The sequence below is a fragment of the Stegostoma tigrinum genome, chromosome 7 (assembly GCF_030684315.1).
Source record: "Stegostoma tigrinum isolate sSteTig4 chromosome 7, sSteTig4.hap1, whole genome shotgun sequence".
NCBI classification, from domain to species: Eukaryota; Metazoa; Chordata; class Chondrichthyes; order Orectolobiformes; family Stegostomatidae; genus Stegostoma; species Stegostoma tigrinum.
Window position 1 is genome coordinate 15,135,048 of NC_081360.1, and position 23,049 is coordinate 15,158,096.

Here is a 23,049-nt window from a genome sequence, read left to right on the forward strand (position 1 = left end):
AATGAGGGGCCATCAGTAGTGAAGTGAAAAACAGCAAAACGCATGAGTGGAAGAATGCAGGAATTTGAAAATTATACCAAAAATTTAAGTCACCTCCCTAGGGAGTTAAATGTAGAGCTGTCTTTATCTTCATCCTTCCCCCGTCAGCTCTATTGCACAATGCTGCACAAGCATAGCACACCACACCACTGTTATTCAGGACAGCAAAGGCAGGTACACAAACCGCAGACAATAAGGTATGGAGCTGGAGGAACACAGCAGGTCAGGCAGCATCAGAGCTGGAGGACAGTCGATGTTTTGGGCCAAGACCTAACATCAGGACTGAGCAGGACACAAACTGCAAACTGACTTGGCACCGAGATGCACTCTCAGCAACCTAATTGCTTGCTTAAGGACCACTATTGTACTCAGTTAGCTTCAGTCAAATCTCTCCTGCTCGTCACATGTAGGATTTCTTAAAAGTGTCCACAGCCACATCCTTAGGAGAGTAGCTTTTTGTCCGCAGGGTCTAATTTGCTGACTGTGTTTTTGGGTGTGAAGCTCTATGGGAGGCAATGACTGATGCAGAATTAAAGAATCATGGCAGCTTCCAGGATATCTTACACAGATATCCATAAACGATATAACTCCCAGTGGTTACAAGCCAGCTGAATGCTGCACAGCAGGAATCTCTTCCAACCGATGAATACTCCAAGCTGATCTCAAGACACCTTTACTGTCACATGTGTGGAGTTCATGACTCCTTGATCCCATTGGATTCCAGAAAGAAAATCTGAGACTCCTCTAATTCTAATAAAAACAAAATACTGCAGATACTGGACATCTGAATTAAAAAAAACAGATTGCGGGAGAAACTCATCAGGTCTGTCAGCATTTGTCACATGTGAAACAAAGTTAATACCTCAAGTCCAACATGACTCTTCTTAACAATTGATTCTGAATGGCCTCATCAGTAGTAGCAAATTGGTCCTAAGTGGTGACCCTGACAACCAAGGAATTGGTCACCTGGGAGGAGCACTTCTGCCCATTAGATTGTGAAATTCCACCAATATCTCCACATTAACAGTCACTGGCAATGTCGGCTGACTTGGAAGACATCTTGCACCAACAGTGTACATGGATCAGCAGTGGCGTGCAGCAACGTCTGAGCCTCCTGTCACTCATTCCCATGTACAAAGTTGATCATCCGTCAGCAGACCCTGTGTTGAGAACATTGCCTCCTTTGAGATAAAGCTGTTTATTTCCCCTCCGTCATGAAGAGGACAGGAAGCTGAGAAGAACACAGTTGCTGCTGTCACTGATGCTGCTCCTGGCATTTTTGGTGTTGCTAGTGCTGCTCCTCCTATTGTGCACCAGAATTCCAAGCTGCAGAAATTAATACCGCTCTCCTGAGAAGGTTAACTACAGGGAAGTGAAGAGTCAAATGGGCATATTTTCATCTCTCAATGTAAATGCGAATCTGGTTGCAAAACACTCAACTGATTTCATTTTTTCTGTGCTTACCTGACCCATTGCTTTTTTTCATGCAGCCTCTTTGTGCGTCAGGAATTGTGAAAAGCATACACCCCTCTGCCAAGCTGTGTGTTCCCATTCTGAGGATCACAGGAAAATTATACTTCCTCCTGCACATGATTTTCGCATGCTCGTGCAGGATTTAGGAGTTCAAAAAGAAGTCATCCCTTGGAAAATTTGTAACACTGCTAGAAGCCTGCTGAGGATTTGAGAACATTCTGAAACATAGGCACAACATTTTCAAATGTCACTGTTAGATGTTGTATTGGAATGGAGTGATTCATTATCGGCCACCAGTAAGGAAATTTGCAAAGGTAAGTTAACCAATAAATTGACCAGCATTGTGTAAGTGTTGACATTCATTACAGTGATCTTTCCAATGGAGAAAGTGCCATGATATTTTCAAAGATTCTCTTTGTCGCATTGGGTGCTATAACTGAACTGTGATATTCAAAAAAATCCTCTGCTTTTGAAAGAAATTGACAAGCTCTCTGCTTTGAAATGGAGAGGACACTAACTTTCAATTCTTTCAATTTCAGGGCTTTGAAGGTGTAATCACTTGAAGATCCAAACCCTGTTGTCCTCAGTCTGTTGACATGCCCGACACAGGGGAATTACTGACAGTTTTACAAGGTTGTAACATTTTACTTTTGATGTGACTTTAAACTATATGATTCTTTGTTTACACAACTTAAAGGTCACTTAAAGGATTAACTTTTTTCAACAGATCATTTTTTGCAGCATCAATAACAACATTTTGAAGAAGAATTTTATGTTATCAGGGAGTTAATTTTTTAACATCGATATTTAAGATAATTCCCATTCTAACTGTATGGCCCTCTGCAGTGTATGTAGTGGATACCGGTGAGTGGCTATAGAATGTATACAGGAGGCAGAGGAATGACATTGGCAATTAGAGGGGACATGCGGTGACAGGGAATCTGAGGTGGTATGGAGAATCTGAGGGGAACTGAAAGGCCATGGTAGGTGGCACAGGGATCTGATGGTGTAGGAGGTGGTATGATTGGTTTAATGGGCCCTAGTTTGGAATGGTGGGAGGAATGAGTGGTAAGATTTAGAGAGCCTGAAACACTATTGAGAGCTGAGCTGCTGTGAACTGAGGTGGGCCCACTCGTCAACTTGCCTCTATGTCCATACTCAGCCCATTTTTCATCATGATTCACAAACTGTACTAAGAACCCAAACCCTGCGTACGGAAACAGAGTTCTTGATGCAAAGTCACATATGGGTCAGGTGTGCTATGTGGAAGGCCCTACATGAAAATCCAGGCATAAGATTCCAAGGTATCACTGGCAGGGAAAGCAAAAGTTAAGAAACTACAGCTCAAGTTTTGTCCTTGGCAGCTTGGTACCATAAGGCACAATATAGCAAGGATAATCAAGCAAAGAAAAAGCAATTTAAACTGAGGTCGTAGACCTGGGGACACACAAAGCCAAAATGAAAGAGACGAAGGGGTACATCAGAAGCCTAAACAGCACTAGCTTAACGGAAGAAGAAAGTTAGAAGACTTTATTAAGGTAACAAGTAAACATGGGAGATGCTTCATTAAAAATGGATTAAAGGCTGGACACATTTAGCTAAACCACATGGAGCAGAAATCACCCAGCCATGAAAAGCCATGAAAGAAACGGGGATCATTAATAGAGCTGAAGACAACGGGAATGATGCAGGAAAAAATAATTAAACCAACCCGGGTTCAACTCTAAAAACCTCAAATAATGGGAATTTTTACTGACATGATGATTAAAGGGGGCATCATTTAATAAAGCTGCAAGCAGTGGGAAGCGTTCAGTTAAGCAATAAAGTCATTTACTAAGGCTGTGAAAGACAGGATTTATCCAGTGACGCTGCAAAAAAAAAGACAGGAATTCTCTATTTTGGCAATGAAAGGTAGGAATATTCCATTCTGAATGCAAAATACAGAAAAACACTCCAGTATTCAGAGCATTCTGAAGAAGGGTCCAGACCCGAAACATCAGCTTTCCTGCTCCTCTGAGGTTGCCTGGCCTGCTGTGTTCATCCAGCTCTACACCTTGTTATCCCAGTATTCAGAGCAACTCAAAGCAGCAGCTTTTACCACAAAACAAAAGCCTTTTAAACAAGGAAAATTAGCTGTGACATTAGGAAGAAATGGCATCAGAAATAATCTTGCCAGGAAGATTATAGTACGGGGTGGCCAAATAGGATACAGAATTATGCATCTTGAAGAATGCATTTCTTAAAGTAGAAAATAACTTCCAAATTAAATACTATATCAGAAAAAAAATGTAAAAAGACTTCTATTTACAATGGAGAGTGCAGCTGATAACTCACAAAGGTGCAAAACAAACCAACATATTCAGGAATATAGATAATAAAATGTGAGGCTGGATGAACACAGCAGGCCAAGCAGCATCTCAGGAGCACAAAAGCTGACGTTTCGGGCCTGGACCCTTCATCAGAGAGGGGGATGGGGAGAGGGAACTGGAATAAATAGGGAGAGAGGGGGAGGCGGACCGAAGATGGAGAGTAAAGAAGATAGGTGGAGAGAGTATAGGTGGGGAGGTAGGGAGGGGATAGGTCAGTCCAGGGAAAACGACAGGTCAAGGAGGTGGGATGAGGTTAGTAGGTAGATGGGGGTGCGGCTTGGGGTGGGAGGAAGGGATGGGTGAGAGGAAGAACCGGTTAGGGAGGCAGAGACAGGTTGGACTGGTTTTGGGATGCAGTGGGTGGGGGGGGAAGAGCTGGGCTGGTTGGGTGGTGCAGTGGGGGGAGGGGACGAACTGGGCGGGTTTAGGGATGCAGTAGGGGAAGGGGAGATTTTGAAACTGGTGAAGTCCACATTGATACCATTAGGCTGCAGGGTTCCCAGGCGGAATATGAGTTGCTGTTCCTGCAACCTTCGGGTGGCATCATTGTGGCAGTGCAGGAGGCCCATGATGGACATGTCGTCTAGAGAATGGGAGGGGGAGTGGAAATGGTTTGCGACTGGGAGGTGCAGTTGTTTGTTGCGAACTGAGCGGAGGTGTTCTGCAAAGCGGTCTCCAAACCTCCGCTTGGTTTCCCCAATGTAGAGGAAGCCACACCGGGTACAGTGGATGCAGTATACCACATTGGCAGATGTGCGGGTGAACCTCTGCTTAATGTGGAATGTCATCTTGGGGCCTAGGATAGGGGTGAGGGAGGAGGTGTGGGGGCAAGTGTAGCATTTCCTGCGGTTGCAGGGGAAGGTGCCGGGTCTGGTGGGGTTGGAGGGCAGTGTGGAGCGAACAAGGGATGTCACGGAGAGAGTGGTCTCTCCAGAAAGCAGACAGGGGTGGGGATGGAAAAATGTCTTGGGTGGTGGGGTCGGATTGTAAATGGCGGAAGTGTCGGAGGATGATGCGTTGTATCCGGAGGTTGGTAGGGTGGTGTGTGAGAACGAGGGGGATCCTCTTAGGGCGGTTGTGGCGGGGGCGGGGTGTGAGGGATGTGTTGCGGGAAATACGGGAGACGCGGTCAAGGGTGTTCTCGATCACTGTGGGGGGAAAGTTGCGGTCCTTGAAGAACTTGGACATCTGGGATGTGCAGGAGTGGAATGTCTTATCGTGGGAGCAGATGCGGCGGAGGCGGAGGAATTGGGAATAGGGAATGGAATTTTTGCAGGAGGGTGGGTGGGAGGAGGTGTATTCTAGGTAGCTGTGGGAGTCGGTTTGCTTGAAATGGACAGTTACAAGCTGGTTGCCTGAGATGGAGACTGAGAGGTCCAGGAAGGTGAGGGATGTGCTGGAGATGGCCCAGGTGAACTGAAGGTTGGGGTGGAAGGCGTTGGTGAAGTGGATGAACTGTTCGAGCTCCTCTGGGGAGCAAGAGGCGGCGCCGATACAGTCATCAATGTACCGGACGAAGAGGTGGGGTTTGGGGCCTGTGTAGGTGCGGAAGAGGGACTCTCAACATATTCAGGAAGATGTCTTGAAATTGTCTTTGAAAATTACTTTAAGATCAAAACTAATAACATTTTGAATGATGAAGATTTAACAGAGCAGTACAGCCTCCAGAATTTCATTAAAAATCTCTACAAAGTAGTGCAGAAATGTGACTACATGTGATTCAAAGTTAGACTACATAGGAGACAAAACTGATAGAGTTGCTGTTGATTCTTTGTCAGAATTATTCTAAACAAAAGAAGATTTGATTTGAGAGAAAGCCATTCAGATGGCAGGAGAAGCAGAAGTACTGAAGCAGCATAGATCAATCCTAAAAGGAGAACTGCAATATAGGCACAGGAGATCAGCAGAGTCTATTCAATTCTGAAGATAGAAAACCACAAATGACACATGAGAAACCAGTATAGCAGGTATGCAGGCACAGGAGACTAAAAGATCTTGTTAGCACTGTGCAGCAAAGACACCTCACAGGCCAAGCTACGCCCAGCTATTAAAAGTAAATGCTTTATCTGTCACAAATCAGGTCAAGTTCAGAAAACATGAATAAGTTGAACACAGTCACGGAAAAAAATAAAGTCAAATAATTAACCACACAAAGAGTTTAATGAGGTAGAACAGTCTATAATAGAAGAAAGTAACTGAAGTGTTCCTCGGGAAAATGGATGATCAAGACCTTACATTTTTTATTTATGTCAATGGTCATCTCACAGGTTTCCAGTTAGGAATAGGGGGGAGTATCACTACATTATCAGGAAGTAATCCTTAGTCGATAAAAACACAGCGGTCTGATGACAGCAGCAACCACACCGTCTGCAAGGCGTAGAATTTAAGATTAAAGGTTTGCTATTAGAGGAATACCAAATAGTAGAAAAACTATTTTTTTTAATGATGAAGAATTTTCACTCAAGTAGCAATATATATGTCTTATCCACATCATTTTTTGATAAATCAAATGCGTTAAACAGCAAAAGCTAAGAGCTTCTTTAAACAGGTATATCCTGGATTGTTGACTGCAAGAAGAAAGCTCAGCACTGCATACAGCTCACACCGAAGATAGATCCTAACCCTTCATATATCAAAACACCGGGAAGATCCCACATCGTTTAATGAAACAAGTCGATAAACCATTTGATCAGGTGACCAAAATGAACACCATTTTCCCAAATTACAAAACCAACTGAGTGATGCTCAGATATGGTTGCCTTACCCAAACCTAATGGGTCCATCTGAATTTGTGTTGAACTTGGAGTTCAGCAAGATGGTGGGGAAAGAAATCCACCCAAGCCTATGGTTGATGAAACTTTAGCTAAATAATTCAAAAATGGAATTTTCATGAAACTTAATGCAAACAGTAGACTCTGGCAGGTGCTACTGGTTGAGAATTCAAAATTATGTACCATATTCATAACTCCACTTTGGAGATTTTGCTTCAACAGCCTAACATTTGGGAATGTTATACTCCAGGCATTTTTCAATTGTCTATAGCTAATATTCCACAAAATCTTCAAGGATGTGGACGACATACTGATTGGACAACAGTCCAGAGGGCTGATAAGAAAACACATGCAGTTCTAAAGCACTTGCACAAAGAAGGAAGAAAGTGTAAATTCTCCAAAGGATTTATTCACATTTTGGGACACATTGTCAACAGTGATGGTATAATGACAAGTCTACAGAAGACAAAAGCCACTGAGGAGTTTGGCATTCCAAAGTTAGAAAGAACTTTAGCGATGATAAGCCAGTTGGCAAATCTTTTGCCTCACTTAGCAATTACTACATAACCTTCGAGACATTGCTTTTTTAAGCACTTCTTTGAAGAAAATGTTGACTTTGGCAATGCTTACTAAATTACAGAACCACCCAATTCTAGTGTTGTTCAGCAGCGTCAGAATTGTTGATGAGCAGCAACCTGAAGTCTCAGCTCCCTATAGCACCAAAGAATTTGATGCCACATATACCTCCACGAACTATCAACAACTATTTAAGAAGGAGCAGTCCTATCATGTGCAGCAAGATCATATGAGATACAGTCAGCATATTTGGGCTGGGGCAATGATCATGGATAAAGTATCTTAACAGTAAAGATGTTTTTTATTCATTCACAGGATAGGCCATCCCTATTGCCTCATTCTTATCACCCCATTTATTGCCTATCCCTATTAGCCCCAGAGGATGGTCTGGAGTCATATGTAGGCCAGATTAGGTAGGGGTGGAAGTTTCCTTCCTTAAAGGACATACGTGAACTTGATGGGATTTTCTAGCAATTGACAATGGATTCATGGTCATTATTGGACTCTTAATTCCAGATGTTTTTTAATGAATTCAAATTCCACCCTGTGCCATGTCGGCATTCAAACCCAGTTCTCCAGATCATTTTCTAGGTCTCTGGATTAACAGTCCAGCAATAATACTCTAGGCTTTCACCTCCACAAGTTCAGGTCATCCAACGAGTAATAGCCCAGTAGAGATCATTCAGAGATCATATGGCTTGTACAGCCATAGAATCATGCAGCAAAGAAACATACCCTTCGGTCCAACTTGTCCACGCAGATCAAGTTTCCCAAACTATATTAGTCCCACTTGCCTGTGTTTGGCCCATTTCCCACTAAACGCCATTCATGTGCCTGTCCAAATTTCTTTTCAATGTTGTCACTGTACCTGCATCTACCACTTCCTCTGGCAGTTCATTCCACATGTGAATGACACTCAGTGTGAAAAAGTTACCCCTTAGGTACTGTTTAAATCTTTTTTCTCTCACCTTAAAAAAATGCCCCTAAGTTTTGAAATTCCCCAACCCAGGGAAATGACCTTTGCTATTTTACTTTTCTATGCCCCTCATGATTTTATAAACCTCTACACGGTCACCCCTCAATCTCCTATATGCCAGTGAAAAAAGTTCCCGCCTATTCTTATCACTCAAAGCCTCCAAATTCCTGGCAACATCCTGAAGACTTGCATGAGGAAGCACATGAACTCTATTCTTATGTAGATCTATCATTCACTACTGATTGATTTTTACAAATGCAATAAAGTAACTGCAAGGGACCCACAGTCTGCTCACTGTCAAGAAAAGAATCAAATTTAACAGTCTTCAACCCTGAGCTCTACAGAGACTGAAGAGAACACATTCTGGGAGAACAGTGAAAATTCTACATTACCTGAATTTATGAAGTCAGAGACTTGAAGCTAGATGGGTTATGGGCAAGCTTAATTCTCCACTCAATTGCACACTATTAACAAGGGAAAGAAATCTTGGTGGGTGATGTTGTATAAGGATGTAAAGATTGAAAGAGTTAATATCAAGGAATGCCTTAAACACCACCAACTATAATGAGGTCATATGGACATCTAGGCAAAGCAGCTTAGGATCCTGAAGGAACAAGAACTAATAGGTCCTCCTCAAAGTATCTGTAACAATGTCTTCCATATCAATGAAATCTATAACTAGTTGTTAACAATGAAATAAACCTCATTTTGTTCAACACAAAAGCCCTTCTAGCTACACCAGTATGTGATTTTCATCTATCACATTTTGACCAGACAGACCCAATAGATCCCAATAGAATGATGGCAGCACACCTATATGGTGGGATAGAGACACGGCTTAACTGCAAATAAACACGGTACAGGATAGGAGTGATTAAATGAGGAAAGGGATGATGGTACAAGGTAAATGAAGGTGAAATTGGGTCTTGTAAAGAAACAAAAAAATGGGTTCATTCAAGTCGCAAACGGGAAAATAGAGGGAATGTAGAAAATCATTTGGAACAGACAGTTTCTTTGGCCTGGGATGGTTTGGTCAATTCCTAGATTAACCTGCTGGCTCTGTACCAAAGTGGATCACCACCACAGACAAAACCCTCTCCAAATCAAAGTATCCTTCATTACAAGCACATACTCGCCAAGGAATGGTAATTATTATTGATATGATTGCATCAATCTCAATAGCTTCGGAAACATTTTGTCTTTAAATGACAATAACCCTAGCAATACAAAACTAAGCATCAAAACTAGCAACAGCGAGAACAGCAGAAAAGGCTTAAGTGCAGCATAATGCTCAGACTAACTCTCCACTAAAAGCCTTCTCCATACTTAACATGCAGCATCTCCAATACAGGACGTGAGAACTCAGGTGGTCCCCAGATGGCACTTTCGTATTGATGGACCCGTGCTTTATGCAAATCAATAAAGGTGCTTCTGCCGATATTTCCCCAAACAATCACATCTTTCACATCTGCAGAGAGGATGAAGAAAAGGGACATCGCTTATATAACTATGACAAGCCATTTGCCGATAAATACACTTAAAAACAATTGCTGTAATACGATAGAGAGCTGGAACTTAGATTCAACCTAAAGAACAGTCTTATCTTTGTGCAGATTTGTAATACATAAAAGATAACTAATTTGATGACATTTTATTTCCACTCAGCCTACATTAACTCATACATTGGTGAAACGCCCGTTCATCAGTATCTCTGTTTTAATGACTTGTTATAATGTATAGTCCTGTGAGGCATAACTAATGAGTAACATTTAGGGTTCCTTGTCACAAGTAAGAACTCCCTGACCTCAGCAAATGGTTCAAGATATTAGGCCTGATCTCTGTCTCTGCAATGTTGCTGTGAGAGTTACAAGGTCTTCTGTGCATGGTGGGTGTGAACTTTTATCTAAGAGGTCTGTAATGAGCAGGTGGCATCAGTTTTGATTCATATTCCGCAGACAGTGGCGCCAGGAAAAGATCATCTAGATCAGTCCACAAGAGACTGGGAGAATGGGCGTAAGCGAAGGCACAGCTAGGCACACTGCATACTTCAATTGGTTTGCTTCTGTTTAGTGAATGGGTGGGGCGAATCAGTCCCAAGAAGTTAAATTAATGTTCTTTCTAATTTTTTGCATTCATGCACGGGATGAGGGCATCACTGGCTAAGCAGCATTTATTGCCCATCCCTAACTGCCCAGAGGGCAGTTAAGAGTCAACCACATTGCTGTGGGTCTGGAGTCACATGTAGGCCAGACCAGATAAGGATGGCCGTTTCCTTCCCTAAAGGACATTAGTGAACCAGATGGGTTTTTCCAACAAGTGACAATGGATTCACAGTCATCATTAGATTCTTAATTGCAGATATATACTAAATTCAAATTTCACCATTTGCCACGGTGGGATGCGAAGCCATGTCCCCTGCATGTTATCTGGGTTTCTGGATTAACAGTCCAACGATAATATCACTATGTCACCTCCTGCCCGACAGATTTGCTTAATTTGAACTATGGTTAGTCACAACTAGATATTTTCTAATCAAGCTGGTCGGAGATGTTATTCCACATCTCTAAAGCAGATGGGATTTGAACCTGGGTCTCCTATTCTATGATTTTCTGATACCTGGCTCAGGCGTAAGATCACTATCACTGTGCCATAAGAGTTTGCTACAAACAACTAGAATTGTCCTCAACCATTACTCAGTTGACTGCATGCAAGACACCTGAGCACCAATTCCAGGCAGACACTCACTGCAGCTGGAGTGCTCTCCAGTCAAAGAGCTTTCTTTTGAGAGCAACATTAAACCACAGCCTTGTCTGCCTTCTATATAAATGATCCACAGGCACTTTTTACAGAAGAGATGGGGATTCCTCCTCACTGGCCTGACCAGTATTTATTCCAAATGGTGATTTATCTCATTGCTGTTGACAGAGTATGCTGTGCGCAAGTTGACAACTATGGTTTCTAAAACAACAAGAGTTTAATCATTTACCATACTTTAATGGTTTTTCATTATATAACTTGGGATGCCATGGAAGATGTCATATAACAGAAAATCTTTCTTTCTTTTATCCAATTTAACATTTAACTGCCACAGAGACAACAGCATTGGCAGCCCTTTCCAAAGATCAGCCCCATGAAAATCCAACAAGAAAATCCTGGAGTGAGAAATAAATTAGAAATAGAAGTGATTTTCACTCATAGGCACAGATGACCCATGGGCTGGAGTGTGAAAATTCTTGTTCTAGTAAATCCATTGTTCTGTATTGATGCATTAATGCCAAAAATCGCACTTTTACCCAAAAGCCACTACTGCAGCAAAACAAAGCTCAAATTTAATAAAACTATTACATACAATCAGCGTTCAAAAATATCATGGATGAGCTTAGACTGTTACCTAATCTTGGGTTCAGATGGTCGTTATAAGTATTGTGAACTTCATTCTCACGTCATCCAAACTCTTTATTAAATTGATTCCTCGCAACTCATTCTTGGATTACATCATTTTATGTATAAATCATATGAATCCTCTGATTAGATTCCTAAATGCGGTTCACTGTCAGGTCTCATTATTCTATACATCAGTGGAACCCTTTAATTAGATTTCAGCCTGCTACTCATTCTATCAGTCATTAGATACATAAGTCATTTGAAATCGCTTGATTGATTCCAGTTTGTAACTCACTCTCAGATATCTTTTATTCTATACATAAACCATCAAAATTCTTAATCAGATTCCAATTTGTAACATTTTCCTCAGCAGGCAGCTGGCATTTATTCAATCATAAACAGTGAACTGGCTAAAATATTATTTATAATTAGTATTGTTTTGAGTTACAAATGCACAAGTTCCCATTATTCTAGCTGTAACTTGTTTGCATGCAATCTTGTTCAGAAGTAAACAATGCAATGGCCTGAACGATTAATTACCTTCTGCATCCAGTTTGAGCATCATTGCAAAGTATGAATGCACATTTTACTGCCCTAACCAATCCATCTTTTATCAAAAACTTCGAAGACATGGCAGTTAGATCAAAGCAAGCTTGACCATTCAATTCATGTCATCTGCACCATTAAATCAGGAAGAGATATGTAAGAGTGATTTTGGATACAGATTGCTTACACGAGGAACAATGGAGCTATGCACAATAACAGCTATATCATACAGACAACAGAAGGCTTGGACGTGTGTTATAGTATGCACATTACGGAACTTGTTCTGTTCTGAACAAGGGTCACTAGACCCAGAACATTAACTCGGGTCTGTCTCCATAGATGCTGCCAGACCTGTTAAGATTTTCCTGTATTGTTTGATTTTGTTTCTGGATTTCCAGCATCACAGTTCTTTGGGGCTTTTTTGTTAGAGAGCTTGGAGATGTGATATTTTGAGTGTAGTAAAAGATTCTGATTAAGTTTTACACAGGGCAATAAAAGACTAAGCGAATGATACTAAGAGTATTTGAAGGGCTCTCTAAACCTCCATCTGACAACAGGATGGCTCAACCAGTCTTTCCCCATTACCAACATACTCCTCTAGATTGTTGAGCAACATCTCCTTTGATTGTGCTTATTCCATCCATTAAAAGATGTTGTTATGAGAATTCTGTTGGCCTTAGCCATGCCTGTCTTTTCCTGGGATACCTGCAACATTCTTTGTTTCTCCCTCAACAATTTTTCCAGTGCATTGCATGCAATTGTGATGTAGCAGTGAATGTTGCTATTGGAGGAACTGAGTGGGACTTATGCTCAGAAGCTTGACCAACTGAGCTCTCGAAAAGGTAAAAATGGATCTGGAGTTATTATTTTTGAAAGACAACATAGAAAGTTGTCAATCTGTCCAAAGGAAATCATAGATTATGGGGATTTAGAGTGATACCCATTTTATACACAGGATAATAGGGTTGGGAAAATTATCTAAAGGATAACAGAGCTTTAGGTACATGTTAAATATATGTTAAATCAAAATTGATTGTGCGCTAGTAGAAGGCTTTTTGAAATTGTCAAGAATTATAGAACATTCAACAGTGATTTCTCCAACAGATAGCAAAGAGTTGGAAAAAAACTTGGATAATAAAGTTTGGGAGTTTAGTTTATGAAGGATAAGTTTAGGAGTGTGCTTGAGAGGAAAAACAGGCTATGTTGAAAGTGTCTTCTGTGAAGGACTGTAGATAAAAAATAATGAGTTTTCGGGAGATTATAGAGAGTTCAGGTTATTTGGAAGCTAACAAAGGTTTTGGAATGGGTTTAATAGAACATAATTAGTAGCTGAGGGGGTACAGAAGTAAAAGGAATGTTAATGTTTACGGAAGTTATAACAAAATGTTATAAATGCATTTCTCTTCTCCATTCCTCCTTGTCTCTGGTCACCACTCCATATTCACTCTTCCATCCTGCACTTTGCAATCCTGTTTAATTTAAATTTATACATTGGTTTTGACTCACTTAATTGGGCTTTTATGTTAGGGAGGGATCTGGATCAGGAGTGGGCTGGCCTGCAATTTCATGCCGCCAGCCTCGACTCTAAGCCATGTTGAATGAGGGTAGCACAGGGAAAATTGCCTGCCATTACTTGCCTGGTAGTCAGTCAGTTCAGGACAATAGTTGCGAATTACAAAATCCATTAAGTCTTCATTCCTGCGCTCACAGGACTTTTCAGTCAGCAAAGTCAGTGACTTATGTAGGTCAATATGATGGGCTCAGGGTGGGAAGTGGGGGTGGGCGGGGAGGGGGATGGAGCCTTCTTGCCCATACATAACAGCTATCAAGTCATGGCTGGGAGCGGGTCTGGCAGCAAATGTTGGGGCGGTCTGCTCTCAGTGAACCATATCTGATGCTGGCAAACAATGAGGGAGGACATGTAAATGAGAATGTAACTGCCTACTGCATTAATTGCCCACTGAAAAGCTTCAACTAGCTGCAAGGGTATCCACAGGTCTTACAGTCCTGGCTTACTGCAACAGAATCAGAATCCCACTCTATGCACTCCTGCCTCTAGATTTGCTTCGGGGAGGGCAATAAATTCCACCCACAATGGGGATTTACTAGAACTTTGATGGGCAATCTATTGTATTGTAAACAATAATATACATAACAGTAATGCTCCCAAATCTCTGGATGTGAGTTTGCTCGCTGAGCTGGAAGGTTAGTTTTCAGATGTTTCGTCACTCTATTTTATTTGAAAAAATATACTTTATTCATAAGATGTACAAAACATAAAACATATTTATACACCTACCCAATCATGCAAACCACTCCGGGTTACGCAGGGGGTACGTACACCAACTAAAAGGAAAAAAAAACAAAGAAGAAAAACAAACAAAGCAAAGAAAATAACCCGGCAGTCGTCTTCCCGCACAGTCCCTGTTGGCCCCCTGACCAGTTGGGGGAGGCGCCAGCTGGGTCCAGTTACCAGATAGGGCCCTTTTTTCTATTCTGGAAGAGGGGTTTCATATGGTGGTCTTTCCACACCGCGCCTTGGCGGCGGCTGCCCCAAGCTTTAGCGCATCCCTCAGCACGTAGTCCTGGATTGTGGAGTGCGCCAGTCTGCAACACTCGGTCGGGGTCAGTTCTTTCAGCTGGCAGACCAGCAAGTTGCCGGCAGACCAAAGAGCGTCTTTCACTGCATTGATGGTCCGCCAGGCGCAGTTGATGTTGGTCTCGGTGTGCGTCCCGGGAAACAGCCCGTAGAGCATGGAGTCCCGCGTCACGGAGCTGCTCGGGACGAACCTCGACAAATACCACTGCATCCCCCTCCAGACCTTCTGTGCATAGGCACACTCCAGAAGGAGGTGATCGACAGTCTTGTCACCCCCGCAGCCGCCTTGAGGGCAGCGTGCGGTGGCGCAGAGATTCCGGGCATGCATAAAGGATCTCACTGGCAGAGCCCCTCTCACCGCCAGCCAAGCAATGTCCTTGTGCTTATTTGAAAGTTCTGACAATGAGGCATTCTGCCAAACGACTTTGGCAGTCTGCGTGGGGAACCACACGACGGGATCCACCCTCTCCTTTTCCCGAAGGGTCTCGAGGATACTACGTGCTGACCACTGTCTGACGGCCTTGTGGTCAAAGGTGTTTCCCTTCAAAAATTTCTCCACGGAGGACAGGTGGTACGGGACGGTCCAACTACTCAGGGCGTTCCGCGGCAACAAGGCCAGGCCCATCCTTCACAACACCGGGGACAGGTAAAACCTCAGTAGGTAGTGACACTTGGTGTTTGCGTACTGAGGATCTATGCACAGCTTGATGCAGCCACGCACCAAGGTAGCCATTAGGGTGAGGGTGGCATGCGGTATGTCCTTTCCCCCGTTTCCCAGGTCTTTGTACATGGTGTCCCTGTGGACCCAGTCCATCCTCGACCCCCAAATGAAATGGAAGATGGCCCGGGTGACCGCAGTGGCGCAGGTCCAGGGAATAGGCCAGGCCAGCGCCACACACAACAGTACAGAAAGCCCCTCGCACCTGACAACCAGGTTTTTACCCGCGATGGAGAGGGACCGGAGCGTCCACCTGCCCAGCTTCTGCTTCAGTTTGGTGATACGGTCCTCCCAAGTCTTAGTGCACGCCCCAGCTCCACCGAACCAAACACCCAGCACCTTCAGGCAGTCTGTCCTGACGGTGAAGGGGATGAAGGAGTGGTCGTCCCAGTTCCCAAAGAACATGGCCACGCTCTTACCCCTTTTGACATTCGCACCTGAGGCCAGTTCAAACTGGCTGCAGAAGTCCAACAGCCTACTCACCGACCGACGATCGGAGCAGAAGACGGCGACATCGTCCATGTACAGGGAGGTCTTGACCTGCAGGCCTCCGCTGCCTGGGATAGTCACGCCCTTCAGGCTCACGTCCTTCCTGATGGATGCGGCGAAGGGCTCCACACAGCACACAAACAAGGCAGGAGAGAGCGGGCAGCTCTGCCTGACTCCAGATCTGACGGGAAAACTGTCCGATTCCCACCCGTTGATCAAGACTGCGCTAACGATGTTGGTGTAGAGCAGCCGGATCCAATAACGGATGCCCTCCCCGAACCCCACTTTGGAGAGGACGTCCCTCATGTAAGCATGAGAGACCCTGTTGAAGGCCTTCTCCTGGTCCAGGCTGACGAGGCAGGCGTCCACCCTCCTGTCCAACACATAGGCGATTGTATCCCTGATGAGCGCGAGGCTCTCAGCGATCTTCCTGCCTGGCACAGCACAGGTTTGGTCAGGGTGAATTACTGACTCCAGGACAGACCTGACCCGGTTGGCTATGACCTTGGCCAGAATTTCGTAGTCCACGTTCAATAATGAGATGGGATGCCAATTCTTAATTTCTTCCCTCTCCCCCTTCCTCTTGTAAATGAGGGTGATGATGCCCTTCCACATGGACTTGCACATTTCCCCTACCCGAAGCGCACTATCGTACACCTCCAGCAGGTCCTGGCCGACCAGGTCCCACAGAGCGGAATACAGCTTGACCGGTAAGCCATCGCTCCCGGGATTCTTATTCCTCTCCAAGGACTTGAGGGCTCTGGTCAGCTCATCCAGGGATATCGGCCGGTCCAGCCACTCCCTCGTGCCGTCGCCTAAGACCTCCATGATAGACGACAGGAATGACTCAGAGGCCGTGCTGTCCGTGGGCTTCGCGTCATACAGTCCGGCATAGAAGGATCTGCTGATCCTCAAAATGTCGGGCCGAGACGACGTCACCGAGCCGTCATTCTCCTTCAGCCAGCTAAGCACAGAACTCTCTTTGCGCACCTTCTGAAAGAAGAAACGCGAGCAAGTCTCGTCCTGCTCCGTGGTGCGGACCCTGGACTGGAAGATTATCCTGGAGGCATTCGCGGTGAAGAGTGAGGCCTGCTGGCCTCTCACCTCGCGGCGGTCCACTGTGACATCGACCCCCATCAACTGCAGAAGGAGCAGGTTCTGCACCTTTTTCTGGAGTCGCAACAGCTTTCCCCACCTCTCTCTCGCCTTCCGAACACCCTTGAGGACAAAGAACCTCTTGATGTTCTCCTTCACCGTTTCCCACCAGTTGCCCAGAGACTCAAAGAGGGGTTTCACGGTTCTCCAACCAGAGTACTCCGTCTTAAGCTCCGACGTTCTCTGGGGTCAACAGAGTCGTTTTGGGCTTCCACGTACCCTTGCTGGCCTGCTGGTCGTCCTGTAAGTGACAGTCGGCCAGCAGGAGGCAGTGGTCAGAGAAGAACACCGGCTCGACGCCAGTGGACCTGTCCAAGAACGCCCGTGACACAAACAGGAAGTCTATCCTTGAGCGGATAGACCCGTCTGGTCGCGACCAGGTGTATCTCCGCTGTGCTCCGTCTGCAGGGGTGCTGAAGACGTCAAGCAGCTTGGCGTCCTTCACCGTGCCCATCAGGAATCTGGACGTGACGTCCAGTTGACTCCCCCCAACCGCTGCCCCCACGCCGGATCTTCCATCTGCATCGATGATGCAGTTGAAGTCTCCGCCTAGGATGACCGGGCTGGACATAGCCAGCAGGGGTGGAAGCCCTGCAGGACGGCCAACCGCTCACTCCGTACCACTGGGGCGTACACGTTGATCAGCCTCAGGGGAGCGTTCCTGTAGGTGACATCAGCCACTAGGAGGCTTCCCCCCAGCACCTCCTGAACTTGAGAGATGGTGAAGATGCGCACCCGCAGCAGAATAGCCAGGCCCGAGGAGCGACAGTCGTTACTTCCCAACCAGATCGAAGGCCCACAGGTCCAGGGGCCAGAACATTGCCCGTACCTGCTGAGGTGCGGTATCCTGCACTCCTGCAGAAACAGGAGGTCCGCCTTGACGGTGGTCAGGTAGGCCAACGAGGACACACATCTTGCGGTCGACTGGACGCTGTGCACATTAATGCTCGCAACTCGTACCCCCATTGTGGTCAGTGACCGCAGTACCCTCCCCAAGTCCAAGGTCCAGCCCCTCCATCTGTCCCTTCATGCCCATTGCCCGGGCTAACTGCTGGATGCTCTCCGGGCTCAGGAAACCATCCGTGCTGCCTTCTGGGTGGCATCCCCCCGTCGGGCGTACGGAGGCAGGAGAGTCCGGCTCTGGGTCAGGCTGGGGACTCGCTGTTTCCATCTTCCCGCCTGAAAGTTCCGGGGGACCCTCCAGTGCCCCAGCGGCGCGTGGCTATATGTCGGAGGGAGCCTCAGGATGCCTCCTGTCACCTGGAAGCGGGGTGCTGCTTTCCTTCTCCCTTGAGATCTTTAGCTTCTGCTTTGGGTGGGCCTCCTCCGAAACCCTCTCGTCAGAGGAGCCCTTACAGCCCCCCTGTATCTGCCTCTTCCCGCCTGATGATTGCGGTGCCTGGACCCGCCGGCGCGCCTTCCTCCTCACCATCCGGACCGTCGTCCACTCCCCTGGGTCACCTGTCGCCTCCTCCATCGACTTTGGGTTGTCGGGGGTGGGGAGGGGGGGAGCGGAGTCTGCAGGGTTGCAGGGCTGGGCCCTCCTGCACGACATGGCCCTCCTGCACATTAGGGGGGTCCTTGCAGGGCCCTGGTGCCTTACTCTCCTCTGGGGGGGGCTTGCCCTGCATTGCCCCTGCTGGCAACCTGGGCGTAGGTGCCCCCCGCCGTGGGCCTGCCCTATAGAGGTGGCCCGCTTCCCTGCAAAGGTTGCAGCTTTTCTCTTGTGGGCAATCCTTTGCAAGGTGTCCCTCCTCCCTGCAGATGGTGGCTTTGCAGTCGGCCGCCACGTGACCTGACCTACCACAGGCATGGCAGGCTTTAGGTTGCCCTGTGTAGGTCAGGTAGCCCTTGCTCCCGATCGCGAAGCTGGACGGTGGGTGTACGATGTTCCTGTCCGCGCCCGTCCTCAGCGTCACCTTGACCTGCCTCTTACTGGTCCAGATCCCGAAGGGGTCCATGATGTTGGTTAAGTCCCCTTCCACCTTCACGTACCTTCCAAGGAAGGTCAGGACATCAACTGCTGGCACATGCGGGTTGTACATGTGTACAGTCACCATACGGCTCCTCTGCACCGGTATCACGAACAGCGGGACAGCGGTCAATACAGAGAGGGGGCCCTCACCTCCTTTCTCCTTGAAAACCTCCAGGAAGCGATCACAAAGCTTGGCACTCCTGAAGGTTACATCGTAGAAACCTCCTCCGGGGAAATCCTGCAGGCAGTAAATGTCCGCAGCAGCGAACCCACAACAGTCCAACAGGACCCTCTTCATGAAGAAGGTGCGGTCCACAGGTGCACCTTCATCCACCTTCTCATGGAAACGCGGATGGTGTTCCCAAAGTCTGCCACGCCTGTGGTAGGTCAGGTCACGTGGCGGCCGACTGCAAAGCCACCATCTGCAGGAACTGCAGGGAGGAGGGACACCTTGCAAAGGATTGCCCACAAGAAAAAAGCTGCAACTTTTGCGGGGAAGCAGGCCACCTCTATGGGCCATGCCCGCGGCGGGGGTCCACCTACACCCAGGTCGCTGGCAGGGGCAATGTGGGGCAAGCCCCCCCGGAGGAGAGTAAGGCACCAGGCCCCTGCAAGGAACCCTCCTAGTGTGCAGGAGGGCCATGTCGTGCAGGAGGGCCCAGCCCTGCAGGACGAACCCGAGGCCAGCAAAGTGCCTCTGCAGACTCCGCTCCCCCCCAACAAACCGGACTTGATGATGGAAGTGACAGGTGACCCAGGGGAGTGGACGACGGTCCGGAAGGTGAGGAGGAAGGCGCGCCGGACGGCCCCAACACCGCAACCATCAGGCGGGAGGAGGCAGCTACAGGGGGGCTATAAGAGCTCCTCTGACGAGAGGGATTCGGAGAGGGCCCGCCCAAAGCAGAAGCTGAAGATTTCCAGGGAGAAGGAAAGCAGCACCCCTATCCCAGGTGACAAGAGGTGTCCCGCGGCTCCCTCCGACACTTAGCCATGCGCCGCTGGGGCCCTGGAGGGCCCCCCGGAACCTTCAGACGGGAAGCAGGAAACACCATGTCCCCAGGTTACCCCGACGGGGGGATGCCACCCGGAAGGCAGCATGGATGGTTTCCTGAGCCAGGAGAGCGTCCAGCAGTTCACCCGGGCAATGGGCATGAAGGGACAGATGGAGGGGCTGGACCTTGGACTCGGGGGGGGTACTGTGGTCACTGCCCACAATGGGGGTACGAGTTGCAAGCATTAATGAGCGCAGCGTCAAGTCGACCGCAAGATGTGTGTCCACGTTGGCCTACCTGACCACCGTCAAGGCAGACCTCCTGTTTCTGCAGGAGTGCGGGATACCGCACCTCAGCAGGTACGGGAAATGGTCAGGCGCCTGGACCTGTGGTCCTTCGATTTAGTCGAGGGGTAACGACTGTTGCTCCTCAGGCCTGGCTATTCTGCTGCGGGCGTGCAACTTCACCATCTCTCAAGTTCAGGAGGTGGTGGGGGGGGGCGCCTCCTAGTGGTTGATGTCACCTAAAGGAACGCTCCCCTGAGGCTGATCAACGTGTACACCCCAGCGGTACGGAGTGAGCAGTCGGCCATCCTGCAGGGCTTCCACCCCTGCTGGCTACGTCCAGCCCAGTCATCCTAGGCGGAGACTTCAACTGCATCGTTGATCCAGATGGAAGATCCGGCGTGGGGACAGTGGGTGGGGCGGGGGGGGGGGGGGGGGAAGTAAACTGGACGTCACGTCCAGATTCCTGATGGGCACGGTGAAGGACGCCAAGCTGCTTGATGTCTTCAGTGCCCCTGCAGACGGAGCACAGCGGAGATACACCTGGTCGGGACCAGACGGGTCTATCCACTCAAGGATAGACTTCCTGTTTGTTTCGCGGACGTCCTCGGTCAGGTCCACCGGCATCGAGCCAGTTTCTTCTCTGACCACTGCCTCCTGCTGGCCGACTGTCACTTACAGGACGACCAGCAGGCCGGCAAGGGTACGTGGAAGCTCAGCACGACTCTGTTGACCCCAGAGAACGTCCAGGAGCTTAAGAGGGAGTACGCTGGTTGGAGAACCATGAAACCCCTCTTTGAGTCTCCGGACGACTGGTGGGAGATGGTGAAGGAGAACATCAAGAGGTTCTTTGTCCTCAAGGGTGTTCGGAAGGCGAGAGAGAGGCGGGGAAAGCTGTCGCGGCCCCAGAAAAAGGTGCAGAACCTGCTCCTTCTGCAGTTGATGGGGGTCGATGTCTCGGAAGCCTCCAGGATAATCTTCCAGTCCAGGGTCCGCTCCGCGGAGCAGGACAAGATGTGCTCGCGTTTCTTCTTTCAGAAGGTGCACAAAGAGAGCTCTGTGCTTAGCCGGCTGAAGGAGGACGACGGCTCAGTGATGTCGTCTCGGCCCAACATTTTGAGGATCAGCAGATCGTTCTATGCCGGACTGTACGACGCGAAGCCCACAGACAACACGGCCTCCGAGTTGTTCCTGTCATCTATCACGGAGGTCTTAGACGATGGCATGAGGGAGTGGCTGGACCGGCCGATATCCCTGGACGAGCTGAACAGAGCCCTCAAATCCTTGGAAAGGAATAAGACTCCCGGGAGCGATGGCTTACCGGTCAAGCTGTATTCCGCTCTGTGGGACCTGGTCGGCCAGGACCTGCTGGAGGTGTACGATAGTGCGCTTCGGGTAGGGGAAATGTGCAAGTCCATGTGGAAGGGCATCATCACCCTCATTTACAAGAGGAAGGGGGAGAGGGAAGAAATTAAGAATTGGCATCCCATCTCATTATTGAACGTGGACTACGAAATTCTGGCCAAGGTCATAGCCAACCGGGTCAGGTCTGTCCTGGAGTCAGTAATTCACCCTGACCAAACCTGTGCTGTGCCAGGCAGGAAGATCGCTGAGAGCCTCGCGCTCATCAGGGATACGATCGCCTATGTGCTGGACAGGCGGGTGGACGCCTGCCTCGTCAGCCTGGACCAGGAGAAGGCCTTCAACAGGGTCTCTCATGCTTACATGAGGACGTCCTCTCCAAAATGGGGTTCGGGCTGGGCATCCGTTTTTGGATCCGGCTGCTCTACACCAACATCGTTCGTGCAGTCTTGATCAACGAGTGGGAATCGGATAGTTTTCCCGTCAGATCTGGAGTCAGGCAGGGCTGCCCGCTCTCTCCTGCCTTGTTTGTGTGTTGTGTGGAGCCCTTCGCCGCATCCATCAGGAAGGACGTGAGCCTGAAGGGCGTGACTATCCCAGGCAGCGGAGGCCTGCAGGTCAAGACCTCCCTGTACATGGATGACGTCACCATCTTCTGCTCCGATAGTCGGTCGGTGAGTAGGCTGTTGGACTTCTGCAGCCAGTTTGAACTGGCCTCAGGTGCCAAAGTCAATAGGGGTAAGAGCGTGGCCATGTTCTTCGGGAACTGGGACAACCACTCCTTCATCCCCTTCACCGTCAGGACAGACTACCTGAAGGTGCTGGATGTTTGGTTCGGTGGAGCTGGGGCATGCACTAAGACTTGGGAGGACCGTATCACCAAACTGAAGCAGAAGCTGGGCAGGTGGACGCTCCGGTCCCTCTCCATCGCGGGAAAAAACCTGGTTGTCAGGTGCGAGGAGCTTTCTGTACTGTTGTGTGTGGCGCTGGCCTGGCCTATTCCCTGGACCTGCGCCACTGCGGTCACCCGGGCCATCTTTCATTTCATTTGGGGGTCGAGGATGGACTGCGTCCGCAGGGACACCATGTACAAAGACCTGGGGAACGGGGGAAAGGACATACCGAACGCCATCCTCGCCCTAATGGCTACCGTGGTGTGTGGCTGCATCAAGCTGTGCATAGATCCTCAGTACGCAAACACCAAGTGTCACTACCTACTGAGGTTTTACCTGTCCCCGGTGTTGTGAAGGATGGGCCTGGCCTTGTTGCAACGGAACGCCCTGAGTAGTTGGACCGTCCCGTACCACCTGTCCTTTGTGAAGAAATTTTTGAAAGGCAACA

General features: G+C 47.9%; 1 protein-coding gene across 4 annotated transcripts in view; it reads right to left on the minus strand.

Moving 5' to 3' along the window:
• Positions 1-23,049, minus strand: part of mdh1b (malate dehydrogenase 1B, NAD (soluble)) — a 54,257-nt gene that overhangs the window by 15,047 nt on the left and 16,161 nt on the right. For all 4 annotated transcript variants that reach the window (XR_009445924.1, XM_048535169.2, XM_048535170.2 and 1 more), the window contains exon 6: positions 9,531-9,672. Coding sequence is in view for 3 of the 4 variants with exons in the window: in XM_048535169.2 (XP_048391126.1) it covers positions 9,531-9,672 (142 nt within the window). In the remaining variant the exon portion in view is untranslated. The remainder of the gene's footprint in view (positions 1-9,530; positions 9,673-23,049) is intronic.